Here is a 20,429-nt window from a genome sequence, read left to right on the forward strand (position 1 = left end):
AGCTCTTGTAACTCAAGCATTGCCTTCCACAGTTCTCAAAACGAATTTATTCAAAAGTAACTACCGAAAACGAAAATCCCCGCCAAATTGGAAATGACGTGAAGTATCAACAAACTATTATCATCCATGCGTTGGGAAAGTTCAATTTTCCGAACTTTTCTGCGTGCCGTATGGCGTATCGGATTTGTCATATATTGCTTCATACAAATTCTTGTAATGAACTTCGTTTGACAGCGCGCTCAGTGCTAACGCACGCCTTGATTCCTGTGTTGCATTTCAGCCTTATGTCCATTTGACATTAGACTTGGTCAGCTGCCAGATACGTGTGGGCTAAGAATCAAGGAAAATATTTGATTAATGTTTATCGGCCAGTGTACACAGATTAGACTGTCTAGTCTGTGTACACTGAGTATGGGCGAGAGGCATTGCCGGTGAAGCTAAGAGTTTCCCTTTTTATTATTACCGGGTTGCAAATAAACCAAGATTAAAATAGACAGTTTTCTGGAATTTCTCACAACGAACTGCTACTTCTTCAAATTCTCCAGTGTTTTGCTGCCTTGTAAAATAATCCGGAAGTCGGTAGGAAGAGAAGTCGAAATTTGTTACTGAAAAGTACATATGCAGTAAAGAGATTTTGTTTGGGAAAGCCAGAAATTGTTTCAGGTGTCTGGGAAGTAGATCAGATATAGAAGTAGCAATGGCGAAGGTGTGTAAACTTCAACTTTGTCGAAGGTCCTATTTCCAATTTTAGTTTTTCTAGCGAACGCAGATACGTATTACTTCCCTGCCTCCTCCTACGCCGGATCCAGCAGATTTAGCTAAGAATTTAATACGGAACTTCCGTACCCAAAAACCTAATGAATTGATCGTCTTGAATTTAGCTACAATTAATGAGTGAGTATATTGTTGGTGCGATAGATATCAATTGTGAAATTATCACAATCACGGTCAGGCGTTTGCAGGGCCCCAGAGGAAATCATGGCCCGGGGTGAAAATTATATGTGCCCCCATACTTTCCCTTCTTTCACAGAAATTTCTATACCGGCGCCGGGGGGACGAAGAAAGATTGATAGATATGACAGTCCTTTTCGAAAAATTGCTGTTACCATAGTTCTACTTATTTCACTATTTACAATACCAAAAAGGTTTTAATGCCATTTTAAAGAAGGGAGGTTGTTTTTTAATTAGGAAATATTTATTTTTCGAAACAGAACTGTGTAAGAGCTAGAAAAGGTGAAAACCGAAAATACAATGTTTTAAGTCACAACTTATTTGATGCAGTTTAAAATTATTGTTTATTCTCGATGACGTCAATGGTCATCCCGACGAACCTTGCCAACGTGGAACAAATCATCCGCTGGCTTGCTAGTGTTCATTGCACCTTAAGCTTAAGGGACATTTCTCGATCACATAAACGGTGCGGACGTTTATGACATGAAGTTGCCGCTCTCGTCGAAACCTGTTTCAACTTTACTTTCATGGGATTTGCCTTGTTATTGTAGAAGAGTTTCCAATGGCTGTTGTATTGGATAGTTACAAACCGACGATATTTATCAGAAGGACATCAACATATTACAAATGCATTTGCGGTTGGTCATTATTTCGGTCTGTTGCCTTCATACTTCTTGACTCCACACGTACGATATATTGTTAAATTAGTTTACCTTTATCCATTTTTAAGGTTTTTCACAAGATGAAACCTTATTCTAAACGACTCAAAGTCTGCCTGTCTGCCTATCTGTCTATCACACCCGATTTGCTCGGAAACGGCCAGCCGTTGTCAGCAATATTGAACGTCAATATTCAATGTCTGCCTCCCTGTTTACCTATCTGCCTGTCGCCCCGGATTTGCAAATACGGCTGAACCTGTTATCAGGAAATTTGGGGAAAAGATGTGTTCTATGAATTTCTTTAACTATCGGAAGTAGTGTCATTTTCTAGTGAATTTAAGGGGGAATCTCAGAGGTGTTACACCTTTTTTCATAGAATATGGTCATGTTCGGTATCAAATGAAAAGGATTAAGGAATAATTTTCGGAACGAGGGGGGGGGGGGAGGAATTTGCTACTTTTTTGTCTTTTGTAGTTATTGATAAATCAATTTCAGTTGCTTAGATATAAATATGTATATAGTATATGTTAAGTTTGCGGGTAGGGACAAACTAAGATAGATATGTATGTTCTCAGTGCGGATGATAAGCAGCGATAAAGCGGAAATATTCAGATGCGCATCAGTAAGCGACAATGGGTAATGTTTGTTTATGTAATGTTTATGACATCATATGTACATACATATATACAGATATTTTCGAATTTGAAAGTACATAAAGGCATATTTAGGATTTTTAATAGTGTGTGAATGACGAGAATGAATGGAAAAACGTGAATTGAAATTTTCTGTCAAGAAAAACACGAAAACTTTCATACCTGTAACATCTAGATTCTGGTCTGCTTCGTCTTCTTTTTCTATCATAGATATTGTCCTTATAGTTTCCGGGCTGGATCATCCTCATCCATAGGGATTAAGTGACCCGCCCACCGTAGCCTATTGGCCGGATTTTATCCACAACCTAATGGTCATGGTATCGTTCATAGATTTCGTCGTTATGTAGGATTCTTCTTTCGAACGCGGCCAAGAATTCGCAATTCTCCTTGCAAAGAACCCAAGTTTCCGAGGAATACATACATAGTCTTGTACAGTAAGAGCTTTGACCCTATGGTAAGACGATTCGAGCGAAAGAGTTTTTGTAACCTGAAATAGGCTCTGTTGGCAGCCAATAACCGTGCGCTGTTAATATGTCGTTGTTATCGATTGTGATTTTCAACCCTAGATAGGAGAAATGATCAACAGCCTCAAAGTTCTAGTCTCTTATCTTTATTCTTCCCGTTTGACCAGTGCGGTTTGATGTTGTTGGTTGGTTGGTTTTCGATGCTGACGTTGCCACCATATTTTGTCTTGCCTTCATTAATGTGCAGCCCAAGATCTCGCGCCGCCTGCTCGATCTGGATGAAGGCAGTTTGTTCGTACCCGATCGTAGATTCGAGATCCATTATCGACATGGAACGTAGCTTGCTCTCATTTACTTTTACACTACAATGAGCTGCAGACAGCAGCAGTGGCATGCGTACTTGGCGAGAAGGTTTTGGACCCCGTTTGCATAAAGGGAATTATCTAGAAACAGATTTTTCCTAAATGTCCGCTTCCTATAATTAAATTTGCACTGAATTTTTTCGAAGACTCTTCTACATCTGTGTAGGAGAAAATTTCTTGGATTTGTATTTTGCAAAATCAAGAGTTATTATAAGTTAAATTACATCTTTCATATCCAATGGATGATGTAATATGGCGTCGGATTGATGGAGGGCCCCATGCAGGCTAAAAGGGGATGGAACATCGTTTTATTCAAATAAGGCCGTGGAACATCAAACGAAAGGTTTCGGTGAGTACTTTCTACAAAAGGTTAGGTTTGATATTATATTAATTGGAGAATAGAGGAATGCAGAGTCAAAATCTACACATATTATTATATTTCTGGCTGTCTGTCTTGCTGTGGGTTATGTTCCCACCTCCTGCTAGAAGGTTAAGATAGTCTTCAGACCGAAGCCTGGGAAAGATGACTCTTCCAATCCCTTTGAATTTGATAGACAGACAGATCAGGTTTACTTTTTTTGCTGAAAGGTTGAGAGACTAATTGAGGTCACATTCATGGGAAGGCGCTTAGATCGCACCCACGTAATGAAAACCAACATGCTTACCAGCGTGGAAAGTCCTGCGAGACTGCTCTTCAGTGCAAAGTGGAAGACCGGCGGCGTGTTGCAAGACTATGACACGGTATTCTTTACGGACGGATCAAAGATGGCCTATGGAGTCGGCGCGGGGGTTTCCTCGAATACACACGGTGTATCCAAGTCGTATGGTCTCCCAGGTTTCACCAGTGTATTCCAGGCGGAAGTACTAGCGATATTGGAAGTCTGTCGATGGCTCGCGTGATTCGAGCCCCAAGCGTAACATAGCCATTCTGACCGACAGTCAAGCGGCCATCAAGGCCTTGTACTCAACGACGACATCTTCCCGGCTGGTGGGGCAGTGCAGAGACGCGCTCAACCATCTGGGCGGTAGGCTCAAGGTCACTCTCCTCTGGGTTCCCGGGCATAGGAACATAGGGGGGAATGAGCGGGCTGACGGATTGGCCAGGCAAGGCTCTGCTCTTGGCAGTCCCTCGGCGAATACAGTCGGTGTTCCGCTGGCGGCTGTCGGGGGCGGAGTCTACTCGCACTACCTAGCAGCCGCGGGCCTGAGATGGCGAAGGCTTACAAGCTGTGCCAATTCAAGGAGAATTTGGCCCGCTTATAACATAGCCCGATCATGAGAGCTCCTGCGCCAGACGCATACGATTCAAGATTACGGCGGTCTGCACGGGGCACTGGCCCATAGGGGCTAGGCCGCTAGGCTCGGCTTACCCTACAACTCGCATTGCCGAAGCTGCGGTGGAAAGGAAACCCTCATGCACTTTCTCTGCGATTGTCCAGCTCTGGCTCGAGTCAGGCTGCGGACATTGGGTAAACCATTCTTTGGGGACCTCAGCGAGATTTCTAGCTGAGGGTCGGAGAGCTGCTTTCCTTCCGAGCCGGCTGGACTCTTCTTCCCTGCTCCCATAACAACAGTCACGGTCTTAAGAGTTTGTGGCATCAAAATGGCGCACCAAAGCGCTAATTGGGCTCCTCGGAGCGGCCACTGATACCTACCTACCTACCTGCTCTTCGTTCTTTGAGGGGTGTGAACGCGATGGGGGTATTCGTGGACATTGAAGGAGGATTTGACCGTGCGCCTTTTCAAAAATTTTGTTGATGATACTTTAATTAAGTGGGTCTATGCTATGCGAACGCGGAGATTGCGTGTGCTGAAATGGGTACAACCTTTCAATTCTTCAATTTCTTTAGAACCAACATATAGAGGTAAAGTTGAAACGAGGTCTCGAAGCTATTTCAGGAGATTGTGGCGCTGGTGACATTCCGTGCGAGCAGTTCCAAATCAGCCAAGTTGGCACATCTTGGTCAGAAGCCAAAATCTTCCTCTAATCTCAGTTTTTTGGCACTTTGCAGCAGCGGTTTATTGTTCCCGCAATTAAAACAAGGCTACCAAATCCAGCTGCGGAAATTCAGGCCAAAACCATAATATGACCCTTTCCATGCTTTACAGTTGTTTTGAGGCTCTCTTTGTTCAGCTTGATGTTTAGTTCGCACTAGTCATAAACATTCCATAGGAACCGAAACTATTAAACCTTGATTAGTCTGCAAAAATTACGCTATTTTGAGACGTAGAATCGTTATTTATGTTCTTCCTGCCAAAGGCAAATCGGCTTTTCGCGCTTGTTGTTGAAATACAAGGCTCCATAGGTCGGACTATTTCAGAATTGCACGACTCTTACGGTTCATCATGAACCTCACTAGAGGTTTACTGTGATTTTTTGGATAATTCAACGCTGTATAATGTTGTACGACGATCCATTTTAGAATAAACTTAACAATAATTGTACCCAGGGGACTAAAGTCCGATGCTAATACCCAAACACGATAAAGGAAAGCTTTTTGACCCTGAAGAAGACTATAAAAAAAAGCTGTGAACTGTAATTCGGCAATCTACCTAGAACATCGGTTTTGTATGCAACAAACCAGAATTTTTAACTCCAATTGTGTCCACTCATAACAAAAAAGTACACGTTGAAAAATCAGGCAGTCAACATAATTCAATCTTACATAAGCATTCAGTACAGTGGGGGGGTTTGTTCATTGTGGCTTTACAGGTCACAGGGGCGGAGCAAATATCTTCTATTACCGCTATGTGACGTAAAGAACTGTTTTAGGGGGTAATTTAATCTCTCTTTGTCTCTCCGTAATCATTAGACCGGAACAACATATGACTCGAGCTCCTTTTCAGAGTTATTCTACTGTGGTTTTTTGGAAATCTACAGTCTGTTCGGCACTTTTAAGGTAAGCTGCAGTCTCCTGAGTAAGATAGTCCATAGGTTTCTCATTGATCGTAGAACGGGAGGCACGGGACCCACTAGATCGCTGAACTGGGACAACCTCTTGTATATCACCCTCCTAACATCTTTCCCAAGGCATGGGTTTTTGGCGCTTCCATTGCAAGAATCGTCCGTGGCTTTACCACTGCGCGGAGAAAATTTTTTTCCACCAAACACGACACATCTGTTTATGAGCCACTCGAGCCAAGTAGTATTTTTGTGGAGCTTCCGTGGAATCTCGTTCAATACCCGAAATCTTTTTACCAATAAGTTTGTGAATAGAGGGATTGAGGAAATGCTGTGTTGAACGGCTGGTTGAGATCCATTTTACTCCTACTTTTAAAGAAAAGATTGTTCTGGCTTCTTATTTCCTTCGCGTCAAAGTTGTTTCGTTTGAAGATAAGATGATCTCAACGTCTTCCAGTAGTTCAGCTTTCTACTGTGATGCAAAAACTGTTGTAGCTTCTTAGTGTCGCATGCTTCAGTTATACATTAATGCGACCGAACTTTACTATCGCTGTTTTCGGGCAGTAGAGCCATGCGGCTGCCAGAAACATCTTCTCGTGAAAAATTTGAGTAGACCTGCCTAAAGCAATTATCACTTCTCCCTGTCCAAAGTCGAAAAAGATGGCCTGGTGATCACTATGAGTGAAGTGGCCACGTATCCCTCTCATCAATGAGGTATGTCCAAATGACGGTCGAGTCTAACTGTCGATAGCGGAATGTTGGCATACACGGGTTTTTACGATCTCCACCTCCGCAAAAGCTTGGATTGTTCTATTTGATGCTTAGTTTTTTCTTAAGGAATCGAATATAAGCTAACTTAATGTCGCTTATCATAGCCGGTATTACAACTGTTCTGCGTAAATATGGCACCTGACAATGTACTTACTGGTTCTCCAGGTTGGGGGTTTAGTAGGGCTGACAACCCTATATGGAAAACCGAAGTTACGAACCCGTCAACGAAAACCGAATAACGATTTGCGCATTTTCTCATGGAACTTGCACTCCCTGTAGAGACCGAATGCTGTTCAGCAGCTAGCCGATACCTTGTCCCAATATTAGGCAAATGAAATAGCGTTGCAAGAGATGCGTTCTACAGGGACCGGTTTAATGGAGAAGAGCCACTACACTATATGTTATAGCGACCATCCAGTAAACCATGTGCTCCGAGTAAGTTTCGTTGCCAGCCAAAAAACGACCTCTGCGGTTATCGGCTTTGAAAATATAAGCGAAACGCTATGCACTCTGCGTTTGCGAAATAAATTTAGAAATATAAGCCTCATAAACGTTCACGCACCTACAGAGGAGACTGCAGACTCGGAAAAGGATACCTTCTACAAGGCATTTGAACGGACCCTGGAAGCCTGTCCCAAGTATGATATCAAAATCATACTTGGAGATTTCAACAGCCAAGTAGGGACGGAGCCCGTATTCAGGCGAAACGTCGGCTCCCATAGCTCATATAACGATAAAAATGATACGGACTGCGGATTATTCAGTTAGCAGTGTCGCCCGAAACGGTTGTTGGAAGTACTTGGTTTGTGCGGAAAGCGGTCCGCAAACATACGTGGGTCTCCCCAGACGGGATAACTTTCAACTAAATTGAGCACGTGCTGATTGAACGCCGCCACCTCTCAGTTTTGATAAATGCCCAATATAGATCCGGAGCACTCATCACTGCCTACAATCCCCTCGGACAATCAGGCGAGGGTTAATACTGAAGTCATCCACAACACAGCCTTCCGTAACACCTATAGGGAGGAAATGGATGCCACAATAACCGCAGGTAAAAGATGTCCTGGGGATGAACCCGAGGATCAACAAATGATCTTCGCAACCACCTGAAGAACGTTATCATTGATACGGCCACAAACATACTTGGCTCTAGTTGCAGAAAAAGTTGGAACGACTGGTTCGACGATGAATGTAAGTTAGCAACGGAACGGAAGAACGCTGCGTGCCGGGTAATGGTGCACTCACCAAGAACGCGGTCACGGGCCTAGAGTGGAGAAGCGACTTCACATACAGAAAAAGGAAGCCGGGGAGAACCAACAAGTCTGTGAACTCGAGTTTTTCAGCGAAAAACCGCACCAGGCGAAATGTGGACATAAGTTGCACTATCTTTTCATCGACTTTAAGACCGCCTATGATAGCATAGCCAGGATAAAACTGTACGTGGACATGAGGGAATTCGGTGTTCCGACGAAATTAATGTGAGGCCAAATAAAAGCAGCAGGATCAGGAGGTCCTCTTTAACCCGAACCTGGGAATGTGATCCCCGATGTAGATGTGTGTTTGAAGTAGGGGAGAGACAAAGCCTCTGAGCATTCAGACCTTAGTGGTCCATTGTACTCGTCTAACTGAATATCCTGGATTCGTTTACGTATCGCAGGATTTCCATTAGTGGATGTGATGCTACCCGCTGCAGTTGGAGCAAATCAGCACCAAAAATCTGATCTTTGATGCGTCCGTAGGCAGGGCACTCACATAGAAAATGTTCCGTGGATTCCGCTTCCTCATTACAGGAGGGACATGTCTTGGATAATTCCCATTTTGAACATATGCCCAGCTAGTGAATTATGACCAGTCAGAATGTCCACAATACTTCTGCAAGTCTTCCTGCTTTTCGATAGGATATACTTTGCAGTATGGTTGTTTGGTTCTCACAGGCAAAGTTAGCATTAAGGCTTTGCCCCCTGTCATTATGGGAAGCTTGTTCCCAGTTTTTGATAGCAGCTTCTTTTGCTAAGGGATCCGAGATTTCATTTCCCTCTACCACTACAATGACCAGGTACCCAGAGTAATTCCACCGTATTGAATCTAGAAACAGAGTTCAATCGGTTTCTACACTCCTGAATGATTTTGGAAGTGATCACAATACTACTCAATGCTCTCAATGCAGCATGAATATCCCTGGAGATTGCGCCTGCCCTTCAATCACCCAGATTCCCGCCCTTAGGATCGAATACACTTTAGCCTGAAAGACCACTGTGTATTGTTCGAAAGGAAAAACCAGCTTCTCATTTTTATTCGAGAAGTAGACTCCTGTTCCAGAACTATTTTCTGTTTTTGAGCCATCGGTGTAGAACACGTCAGTATATCCTGACACGTCAGTATATCCTTTTCTTTCAAGATAATATCATATCTTCTATCAAACAGATGTATGGGGATCTGAGAATCGGAAGACACTGCGAAAACTTGATTCGGTTCTCCCAATGACTTTTCCAATGGTCTGTGTGTCCCACGTCCGTTGTTTTCCCATACATCTAATCGCATTACTGCTCTCATTTCAGCGGTCTGAATAAACAAATCCAAAGGCTGAAAATTGAGTAATGCATTCACAGCAGCGCTGGACGTAGTGCTTATGATACCGGTGATACTCAGACACATAGTTCTTTGCAGTGTAGCTAGTTTACAACGAAAACTCTTTTGTTTCGCCTTAACCCACCACACTACGGATACATAAGCGAACATCGACCTAATGATAGTAACATATATCCAAATTACTACCTGAGGCCTAAATACCCATGTCGAGGCAAAGGTCCGCCTATACAGACTATAAGCTGTGCCAGCTCGTTTCATCTTTATCTCTACATGTTTGTTCCAAAGAAGCTTCTTGTTTAGAATAACTTCCAGAGAGAGTTGTCGGAGAGTTGAAGCGTTATATCTCTCATCTCTGGAAGATAAAAGTTATTCAGTTTCCTTCTTTTTGTAAATAATAACGTTGTCGTTTTATTTGGATTTACTGAATTTTCATGCCTGAGACACCAACTGTCAATAAAATCAACGGCGTCTTGTGTATTTCTACACACCATTCCGAGATCCCGACCAACAGCCAGCACAGCCACGACATTCTAATAAGCCTGAACGTGTATTGGCAGATTTTGCAGTTTGCATAGTAGTGGGTTGATCAGCATAGTCCACAGAAATAGCGATAGCACACCGCTTCCCTTGTTAGGTAGCGATCAACACCCACTTCAGCACACAACAGTCTCTGCATTATCATCGCGTAGATCCACATTATTAGATTTTCGTTAACACCATGCGCTCTGCCGCCATCAGAGAACCTTTGGAAAGGCGTTCAGTCAAAAGCCCCCTCAACTTCCACGAACACCCCCATCGCGTACTCACCCTTCAGAGCATCCTCCATCTTTGAAACCAAAGAATGAAGAGCTGACTCACAGGACTTTCCACGTTGGTAAGCATGTTGATTTTTATTTAATGGGTGGGATCTTAGCGCCTTCTCGCGAATGTGACGCTCAACCAGTCTCTCCAGACATTTCAGTCAAAATGGTGTTAAGCTGATTTGCTTGAAATTCTTTGGATTTGAATAGTCATCTTTCCCAGGTTTTGGTATGAAGACTACCTTCACCTTCTGCCAAGAAGAAGGCACGTAGCCCAAAGCAAGACATTCTCGAAAAATATTTCTTACAAGTTGCTCTAAGTGCTCTATACCCTGCTCTAGCATCGCAGGGTAGATGCCATTCATGCCAGGTGCTTTTATCATCATCATCAATGGCGCAACAACCGGTATCCGGTCTAGGCCTGCCTTAATAAGGAACTCCAGACACCCCGGTTTTACCTGGATGAAGGCAGTTTGTACGTCTCGGGTGGTTCTTCCCATGATGTCGATATCGCCAGCATAGGCCAGTAGTTGGGTGAACTTGAAGAGGATCGTACCTCTTGCATTCACCTCAGCATCACGGATCACTTTCTCGAGGGCCAGGTTAAAGAGGACGCATGATAGCGCATCCCCTTGTCGTAGACCGTTGTTGATGTCGAATGGTCTTGAGAGTGATCCTGCTGCTTTCATCTGGCCTCGCACATTGGTCAGGGTCAGCCTAGTCAGTCTTATTAATTTCGTCGGGATACCGAATTCTCTCATGGCCGTGTACAGTTTTACCCTGGCTATGCTATCATAGGCGGCTTTAAAGTCGATGAACAGGTGGTGCAACTGTTGTCCATATTCCAACAGTTTTTCCATCGCCTGCCGCAGAGAGAAAATCTGATCTGTTGCTGATTTGCCTGGAGTGAAGCCTCTTTGGTATGGGCCAATGATGTTCTGGGCGTATGGGGCTATCCGGCCTAGCAAGATAGTGGAGAATATCTTATAGATGGTACTCAGCAACGTGATACCTCTATAATTGCTGCACTGTGTGATATCTCCCTTTTTATGTATGAGACAGATTATGCCTCGTTGCCAATCGTCAGGCATTGATTCGCTGTCCCATACCTTGAGCACAAGTTGATGAACCACTTGGTGTAACTGGTCGCCTCCATGTTTAACCAATTCGGCTGTAATTCCATCGGCTCCTGGCGACTAATGATTTTTTGGCCTATGAATTGCACGGACTGTTTCTCCTAAACTTGGTGGTGGCAATATTTGTCCGTAGTCTTCAGTTGGCGGGACCTCCAACTCGCCGATGTTCTGGTTATTCAGTAGCTCATCACAGTACTCAACCCATCGCTCTAATATGCCCATCCTGTCGAAAAGCATATTTCCCTCTTTGTCTCGGCAGGATGAGCATCGAGGTGTATAAGGCTTCATCCTGCTGACTTGTTGGTAAAACTTCCGCGTCTGGTGCGGTTGCTCCCTGTACTTTTCTAGTTCACAGACTTATTGGTTCTCCCAGGCTTCCTTTTTCCGTCTGTGAAGTCGTTCCTCTGCTCGACGGAGTTCATGATAAGTCTCCGCGTTCTTTGAGAATGCAACATTAGTCGGCATGCGGCATTCTTCCGTTCCATTGCTAGCTTACATTCATCGTCAAACCAGCCGTTCCGACTCATTTTGCGGCTGGGGCCAAGTATGTTTGTGGCCGTATCAATGATAACGTTCTTCAGGTGGTTGTGAAGACCATTTGTTGATGCTTCATCTCCAGGTCCTCTGTTGACTGTGGGTATTGCGGCATCCATTTCCCTTTTATAGATGTTGCGGAGGGCTGTGTTGTGGATGTTTACTCCCACCTGATTGTCAGAGGGGATTCTAGGTAGTGTTGTTATTCGAGCTCGGAGCACCATGCCAACAAGATAGTGATCCAAGTCTATATTGGCCCCCTATATATTCTGACATTCATCAAGGCTGAGAGGTGGCGGCGTTCGATCAACACGTGGTCAATTTGGTTGAAAGTGGTCCCGTCTGGAGAGGCCCACGTATGTTTGTGAACCGCTTTCCGCGCAAACCAGGTACTTCCAACAACCATTTCGTGTGACCCTGCTAATTGAATAATCCGCAGTAAGTTGTCATTTGTATTTTCGTCTAAGCTATGGGAGCCAACGTATCGCCTAAATACGGGCTCCTTCCCTACTTGGCTGTTAAAATCCCCAAGTATGATTTTGATTTCATATCTGGGACAATCTTCGAGGGTTCGTTCTACTGCCTCGTAGAAGATATCCTTCTCCGACTCTGCAGTCTCCTCTGTAGGGGCGTGAACGTTAATGAGGCTTATATTTCTAAATTTGCCTCACAAGCGCAGAGTGCATAGCCGTTCGCTTATATTTTCAAAGCCGATAACAGCAGGTTTCTTTTTTGGCTGACTAAGAAATCTACTCCGAGCACATGATTTACTGGATGGCCACTATAATATATAGTATAGGGGCTGTTGTCCAGGAAACCAGTCCCTGTCCAACGCATCTTTTGTAACGCTGTTACATCAGCCCTATATTGGGACAGGGTATCGGCTAGCTGGTCATCAGCTTCATCTCTGTACAGGAAGCGCGCGTTCCATGAGAAAATGCGCAAATCGTTATTCCGTTGTCGTTGCCAGGTTCGTCGTTGTATAATCCGTCCGATCCGAGGCTCCTGTTGTGACTTCGTAACAAGTTGTTTTCCGTGTAGGATTGTCAGCCCTACTCAACTCCCAACCTGGAGGACCAATTGGTACAATTTGTACCGTTCATCCTTCTCCGTCTGCAGCTTTTCGTTAAGAAAGAGCTCCCAGCGGTCACCACATGGAGGGTTTGGTAGTAGAGCTGTTGGTGTTGGTTCAGCAAGCATTTCCCAGGTTTTATGCTCCATCGTGGGTACCAATCCACGATTCGCCCTGGGACCTATACTACCCTTTTGACCACCTTGAAGAATCACCAATCTTTAATTTGAAAAAGTTCTCTTTCCTTATTCAGGAGAGCAGCTTTGATTTTAGGCACCCCGTTTGATTGTGCCTAGTTTCGTTTTTTTTTGCTTCAACGTTACACATGAGCCCAAGATCAAGAAGAAATTGGTATTGTATATTAGTAATCGTACATTCATTACAGAGAGGAAGGAGTTTTGGGGCGAACTATGGTCTTTATAGATTTTAGTGACGACGGCGGTATTATTGTTGGAACAGATCGAAATAGTCGAAAATATAGAGATGTTATGAGAAATCCCAATGTGGCCGTAACGTTTTTATTTGTTGTCAATGTTGCCGGTGTTAATGTTCATCAACAAGTAAAAAAGTAATCTTGTTTTCCACTTCATTTTTAACTAGAATTCTTCCAGATTCGTATTAATGGCTTAGCTCAGGAATGCATTCAATCTCGAATTGATGCTCTTTGGGAAAAACAGCCAATTTTTGATCAAATTCGCAGTGTTGTCCACTCACAAAAGCCTGCATCCCTCGAGGAAATCCGTGATAAATATCAAGAGATGGTCGATAAGTGCGAAGGAGGGCAACTGACGATACCAGTTCCAGATAACACGTAAGAAAATATAATTATGGCATATAGTATGTATATATATATTTCTCCAATACAGGACGTACTTGGAAATAAAGCCAACGAAGTTTGACTTTTATCAATCTGCAGCCAATAATATTGCCGATTGCATTATTTACACAAAACAAGGAGATAAATGGGCAGTGCAACAAACTTTCGGTTAAAATAGCAAGGTAAAGACAATTGTCTTTCGTGATCTGTATTTTATTTTCATCCTTGTATATATAACATGAATTATGTGCTCTTTCCCTTCTTTCAATTAATTAATAAAAATTGAATTGAATTAAAAATTGTTTTATATTTGAAGTAGTTAGTTTTAATTGAGGTAAAATATTCTTTTAAACAGGAAAAACGCCACTGTCCAGGCTACAAGCAAACTAGAAATGAAATGTGCTGTGCGTCTAGTTTGTGGGGAGTTTCGTTTGTACTGCCACTGCCGGTTAATAATAGTATATTACTATCATAATAATTGACGTAAAACCCCCTTAAGTTTATCCTAGAATCATGAAATGTTGCAGCGATATAGGTTATAATATAAAGCATGATCCCTGTTTGGTGGAAATCGCAATATTACTAACAAAGTGGTAGTAAGTGGATGTTGTTGCTTCAGTGCAAATTGTAAGACTTCGAATATCAATATTACGATAAGATGGATATTGACATAATGTATGCATATACATTACAGGCTAGGTACAAATGGAGCAAATCTCCACTCAAATATCCTTATATAAGAAATTCACAAAACCTTAATATCTGCTTCTGGTTTCCAGACTTGTTTATACATCACGTTGATTGACTTTTAAAATTACCATCACTGAATATTCGCTACATTACTATTTGGTGCCATACCCAGATTAGTTTCAGAATCGTGTTACATATTTCCATCAAAGGCGCAAAAATCGGTATACGGTTTACAGTTGCCTTAATAAGAAACTACAGACATCCAGATTTTGCGAAGACCAATTCGATATCCTGAAAGCTGCTGACGTCCTGGCATACGCCATCGCTCCATCTGAGACGCAGTCTGTCTCTTTTTAAGGTTTTGTGTGAAACAAAACCTTATTAGAATCGATTCGATGTTTGTCGGTCCGTCTGTCCGCCTGTCACACTCGATTTATTCGGAAAAAGTTGGACCGATTGTCACGAAAATTGATAAGAGCATGTGGTCTGTTGTTCCCTTTACATAGTGGTGCCATTTTGTGTTAAGTTTAAGGGGGATTATATACATGTGAATAGAGGGTGCAAAATTTTCTTTTCACAGAATGTGGCCATGTGGGTTATCCAATGAAAGGACTCGATTATTACTTTTCGAAACTGGTTCGACATTTGATATCGGATGAAGCATAAAGGAGTGATGGTTCAAAATATGGCCCACAAAAAGTATAACAGTTCTCGTTCTCAGAACCTATCCAACCGAAAAATCTGGATAAAATCACAGTGGTGCATCTCTACGAAATCTAGGCCTCAAAATACATCCGGTTCCGACCTCTGCACAAATAAAATTCTACATTTTAGAAATTTACCCGGCAACCTCCTTATAAAGAAAATCCAACTATTACTAACAAAGTTATAGGGCCATTTTTTGGGAATTTCGTACATTCTACAACGTATATAACGTCATCATCACATATCAATTTGTTAATACCACAACGAAGTGAGTTCATATAAATGGGGCCACAAAGAATTATTTTGTTTTAGTTTTTTAGTCATTTGTATATGAATATCAATTATTCCAAACATACATGTGTATGTAGGTATATAGTATCTGCGTGCTAATGAAGTTTGGGGATATTGTCTAATTCAAATAGATATATTTGTACATTAAACCAGCCGTATTTAATATATGTCCTACATATGTACATATGCATGCTTTTGTGCACGAAATAAATCGGAAATATGGGAACGATCAATTTATATATGTGCATTGAAGTTTCTCACATAAGATGAACACAAAATCTTTATACCCGAAACGCAAACTTCCGGTATTCTGGACTTGTTTACTGTAGATGCTGGCTTTATAGACTTTCCGAGCTTGATCAACCTCATTCATACGGTATCGGTGCCCTGCTTACCGTAGCTTTATTATACATTACATTTATTACAATTTGGAATTTGTATCGTGATTTGACGTCGGATACCAGTCGACTCAGCTGTGAATGAGTACCTGAGTCAAATCAGGGTAATAATCTCGGGCGAGCGCAATGCTGACCACATTGCCTCCTAGTGTACCGTTACGGTCTTGAATGAAGTGCTCTAACACACTTCAAGGCCCTGATCCAACATGGATTGTTGCGCCAACGATTATTATTATTATTATCATCAACACAGCAACAACCAGTATCCGGTCTAGGCCTGTCTTAATAAGCAACTCCAGACATCCCGGTTTTGCGCCGAGGTCCACCAATCCGATATCCCTAAAAGCTGTCTAGCGTCCTGACCTATGGCATCGCTCCATCTAAGGCAGGGTCTGCCTCGTCTTCCTTTTCTACCATAGATTTTCCGGGCATTATCATCCTCATCTATGCGGATTAAGTGACCCGCCCACCGCATGTTAAGCCGGATTTTATCCACAACCAGACGGTCGTGGTATCGCTCATAGTTTTCGTCATTATGTAGGCTACGGAATTGTCCATCCTCATGTAGGGAACCAAAAATTCTTCGGAGGATTCTTCTCTCGAACGCGGCCAAGAGTTCGCAATTTTTCTTGCTAAGAACCCGAGTCTCCGGGGAATACATGAGGACTGGCAAGATCATAGTCTTGTACAGTAAGAGCTTTGACCCTATGGTGAGACGTTTCGAAATGGGCTCTGTTGGTCGACAACAACCATACGCGGATTTCTTCATCGTAGCTGTTATTGGTTGTGATTTTCGACCCTAAATAAGAGAAATTATCAACGGTCTAAAAGTTGTAGTCTCCTATCTTTGACCAGTGCGGTTTGATGTTGTTGGTTGGTTGGTTTTCGATGCTGACGTTGCCACCACATATTTTGTCTTGCCTCCATTGATGTACAGCCCAAGATTGCGTCGCCTACTCCATCTGGATGAAGGCAGCTTGTACGTCTCGGGTCCTTCTTCCCATGATGTCGATATCGTCAACATAGGCCAGTAGTTGGGTGGACTTAAAAAGGATCGTACCTCTCGCATTTGCCTCAGCATCACGGAACACAAAGCACACATGCTAGGTTTTAATCCGGATGCTTATTATAAAGCCCCATTTGTTTCAGTCGCGTCAGGGTTATTGCAAGGAGGGGAGGTGGGGTGAGTGTTTATTCTTATACATTTAACGATGATACTAAAGTATTAGATTTTTCGTTTTCTTGGCAATTGTGACATTTTATCATGTGCCAAAAGTGGGTTCTTCATCCCTTCCTAAGAAAACCGAAGCTAGATTGTTCATTAGTACCAAAATGTAATGTAATCTTGATGTATCCCGTAGATTGCATCTTCCTGCAGCTAGTGTGTGCCGATTAAAGAAAAAGAAAATGATTCAGGTGAAGAATTGAGGCCAAAAAGGAAGGCAAAGTCGGGTAAGTCAGTTTTTTCACCAACGACAAAAAGATGTCTTTCGAAAATTTATTTAGAAGAGAGATTTGCTACAGGCGCACTATAAAAAAGCAAGTCGAGAAACCGGGAGCTGGATGCCTCAGGTACGAAAGGTTTTGTGTATTTCTTAATACGTAGCACGTAATATACTATATTATGTGAGATTATCCACTTTTGGATGATATTGACATTCATAGTGATGAATTTGCAAAGAAGCGACAATTTTGACGTATTATAACTTTGTTAGTAATAGTGCGATTTCCACTAAACTTGGTGGGATCATGCTTTATGCTATACCCTATATTTTTGCATGAAGTTAAAGGGTATTTTGCAGCCAATTACTAAAAGTTATAGTAATATACTATTATTAACTTTATTTGTACAGATATCAGTATGGAAGGTATTTTGGAGCCCAGGCACCATATAGTGGCAGCCTCTTGATTTTTTTCAGATTTTTCGGTTGGGTAGTTTCTGAGAATGGCCCCCTTAAAAGAATGATCAATTTCAACCCCCCGCATTCCCCACCTTTCCAGCAAATGTCAAAACTATGACCGGCTTCGAAAAGTACTAACCGAGACCTTTAATTTGATACCCCACATGACTATATTTGATGAAAAAAAATTTACACCCCCTTTTTGCATGTATGGAGACCCCCCATTTTAATTCGTCGTAAAAGGATGTAACTCACTGTATGCGTGAGCGTTCACAGCTCCCACCTTTTTACCAAATTTGATGTCAATCGCTATAACCGTCTCCGAGAAAAATGCCTGTGACCGACAGACAGACAGACAGTAAACCGATTTTAATAAGGTTAAAAATTAAAGGATTTGAATTTTAATGCTAACAAGTGCTATAGAAGCAAAGCGCAACGATGTGAACGCAGGTTTCCTATTTAATTGTTAAATTGCTAAATGTTCGTCTGTCTGTCTGCCACACCATTTTTACGCGTAAACGGCTAAACCGATTATTACGAAATTTGGCGAGGACATGTGGTCTGTGTGTCCCTTTACATGCAGCGCGTGGCGACATTTTGTGTTAAATTTTAAGCAGGGCTCCACATACATGCGAAAGGGTGTGAATATTTTTTTCGCAGAACATGGTCATATGGGGTATCAAATGAAAGGGTTCACTTATTACTTTTCGAAACTTTATTCTGATATTGGGTGAAACCTAAGGGAGGTAGAGCACAAAATGTGTGCCCCAAAAAATGAAACAGGTCTCGTTCTAGATCTCAAAATACATTTCATTCCGATATCTGCACAAATAAAGTTAATAATAGTATATTACCATATTTATCCCTTCCTACATTAAATTATAATCTACAGGAGAGTCAGAAATCTTTCATCTTCTTTTTCTTTCTTTTTCATCAGTGCGTGTCCAGTTCGGTAGCTGGTCTGGATCAGTTTTACTATTTGTCTCAGTAATACAGTGGGCGAAAATTGCTTAGGCGCAGACAGTAATTTCCAAATATCGTCGGCACTCAAAATTCAATTTAAGTAAACTTGAGTTCTGAAGCGCGAAATTTATTTAGCCGCAGTGCCATTTAAAGCAACGTGCTGGTGAGTTGTGTGTGTGTGTGTATGGTGGGGCAGAAGCTACAGCTTTTGAGCACTCAGGCCGTCTTGGCCAATTGTACTCACCTCCCCCGTCTAACGGATTATTCCGGATTCGTTAACGTATCGCAGAATTTCCGTTAGTGGATGTGATGCTACCCGTCGCAATTGGAGAACATCGGCACTAAAGATCTCATGCCTGATGCGTCCATAGGCGGGGCATTCACATAGGAAATGCTCCGTGGATTCCGCTTCCTCATTACAGGAGGGACACGTATCATCTTCGGTAATTCCTATTCTGAATATATGCCCAGCTAGTGAATTATGACCTGTCAGAATGCCCACAATGCACCTGCAAGTCCTCCTGCTTTTCGACAGGATAAACTTTACGGTACGTATGTTCGGTTCTGGCAGGCAAAGTTTGGTGTGTCGACCAGCATTTAGGCTCTGCCACCTGTCATTATGGGAAACTTGTTCCCAGTTTTTGAAAACAGATTTAGCCAATGCTACTGATACTCCAATTGCTGGCTCCGGTCCCGGCATAGGGGAGATTGACCCCTCTTTCGTTAAAGCGTTCGAGATTTCATTTCCGTCTATGCCACAGTGACCAGGTACCCAGAGTAGTTCCACCGTATTGAATCTAGACATAGAGTTCAAACGGTTTCTGCATTCCTGAATGATTTTCGAGGTAATCAAAGGACTGCTCAATGCCCTCAATGCAGTCTGACTGTCACTGCAGATTGCGATGCGCCTGCCCTTTAACCGCTCGTCAATCACCCAGTTTGCCACCCTTAGGATCGCATAAACTTCGGCTTGAAAAACCGTTGCATATTGTCCCAAAGGAAAAGCCCACTTCTCGCTTTTATTGGAGACAGTTAAAAGCGTATGCGGCAGTCCGCGTATGACGGGGTTTCCCCACACCGTACCGCCAGAGACTCGTTTTCCTCGTGATTGATTTCTCGGAGAAAAGCCGTACTTGGAAGTACCGCAGTTCCCATGTTCTCATCCACAAAAGATCTCATCTCATCCCGCAGAGCATTCGTCTGTTTTCCACTTAGCACCTTAATTGGTTTGCGGTGTCCGGGTTGCATAGATTCGATCACCTAAACTGGCATCAAGTCAGTTCCGTTCACGTCTCCGGGTTCCCTTCCTTCCGCCTGTTCTTTGGAAGGTGTAGGAGAAGTTACTAGCAGGTAGGATTCACTCTGTAGTCCCTTCCCCAGTGCGAGCCCCCATACGGGGGTTCCGCCCCTGTATGCACTACCCTCCGCGCGCGGCTCCATTGTGGGGAGCGCACCGAAGATGCTGCAATTTGCTCCATGTTGTGTGAGTCGAAGACCATCATTGTTCTTCGCTCTCAAAATGGAGATGATGCCCTACAGTTTCCTGACAAGACTGAATTTCAGTCTATATAGGAAAAAGTGGAGCACCATATGGTGACTTCCCCTGAGCACATTCAGACTCTGTTGATCCAGTTCGAATACCAAGTTGAAACCCTCCACATTTGTAGATTTGTCCTTCCTGGCATTCATGAACTTTACCCTCCAGTGTCCAAAGTCCATGCGCGGGTTATGTTCACCCAGCATGCGGATGATGTCCTCTGCCTTCCTTCGA

The 20,429-nt window shown here is 42.9% G+C and overlaps 1 protein-coding gene across 3 annotated transcripts; it reads left to right on the forward strand.

The window, feature by feature from the left end:
- Positions 1 to 294: 294 nt before the first annotated feature.
- Positions 295 to 14,025, forward strand: LOC119657493 (pyridoxine/pyridoxamine 5'-phosphate oxidase 2-like). Of its 3 annotated transcripts, none has more exons than XM_038064420.1 (6): positions 295 to 579; positions 648 to 706; positions 761 to 894; positions 13,279 to 13,453; positions 13,505 to 13,704; positions 13,760 to 14,025. In XM_038064420.1, exons 2-6 carry the CDS (start codon positions 698 to 700, stop codon positions 13,881 to 13,883), a joined length of 642 nt encoding a protein of 213 aa, XP_037920348.1. In that variant the 5' UTR covers positions 295 to 579; positions 648 to 697; the 3' UTR covers positions 13,884 to 14,025. The 3 variants fall into 3 exon arrangements, with proteins under 3 accessions (XP_037920348.1, XP_037920347.1, XP_037920346.1); XM_038064419.1 differs by having other exon boundaries at positions 652 to 706; XM_038064418.1 differs by having other exon boundaries at positions 296 to 706.
- The last annotated feature ends 6,404 nt before the right edge of the window (positions 14,026 to 20,429 follow it).

The sequence above is a fragment of the Hermetia illucens genome, chromosome 5 (genome assembly GCF_905115235.1).
Source record: "Hermetia illucens chromosome 5, iHerIll2.2.curated.20191125, whole genome shotgun sequence".
Lineage (NCBI taxonomy): Eukaryota > Metazoa > Arthropoda > Insecta > Diptera > Stratiomyidae > Hermetia > Hermetia illucens.

What these genes read in the sequence shown, in the direction of transcription:
- LOC119657493 (XM_038064420.1), top strand. An exon ending in AATTTAGCTACAATTAATGA is followed by an intron (nt 895 to 13,278) that starts GTGAGTATATTG and finishes CATTCATTACAG; the next exon opens with AGAGGAAGGAGTTTTGGGGC. An exon ending in GTGTTAATGTTCATCAACAA is followed by an intron (nt 13,454 to 13,504) that starts GTAAAAAAGTAA and finishes GAATTCTTCCAG; the next exon opens with ATTCGTATTAATGGCTTAGC.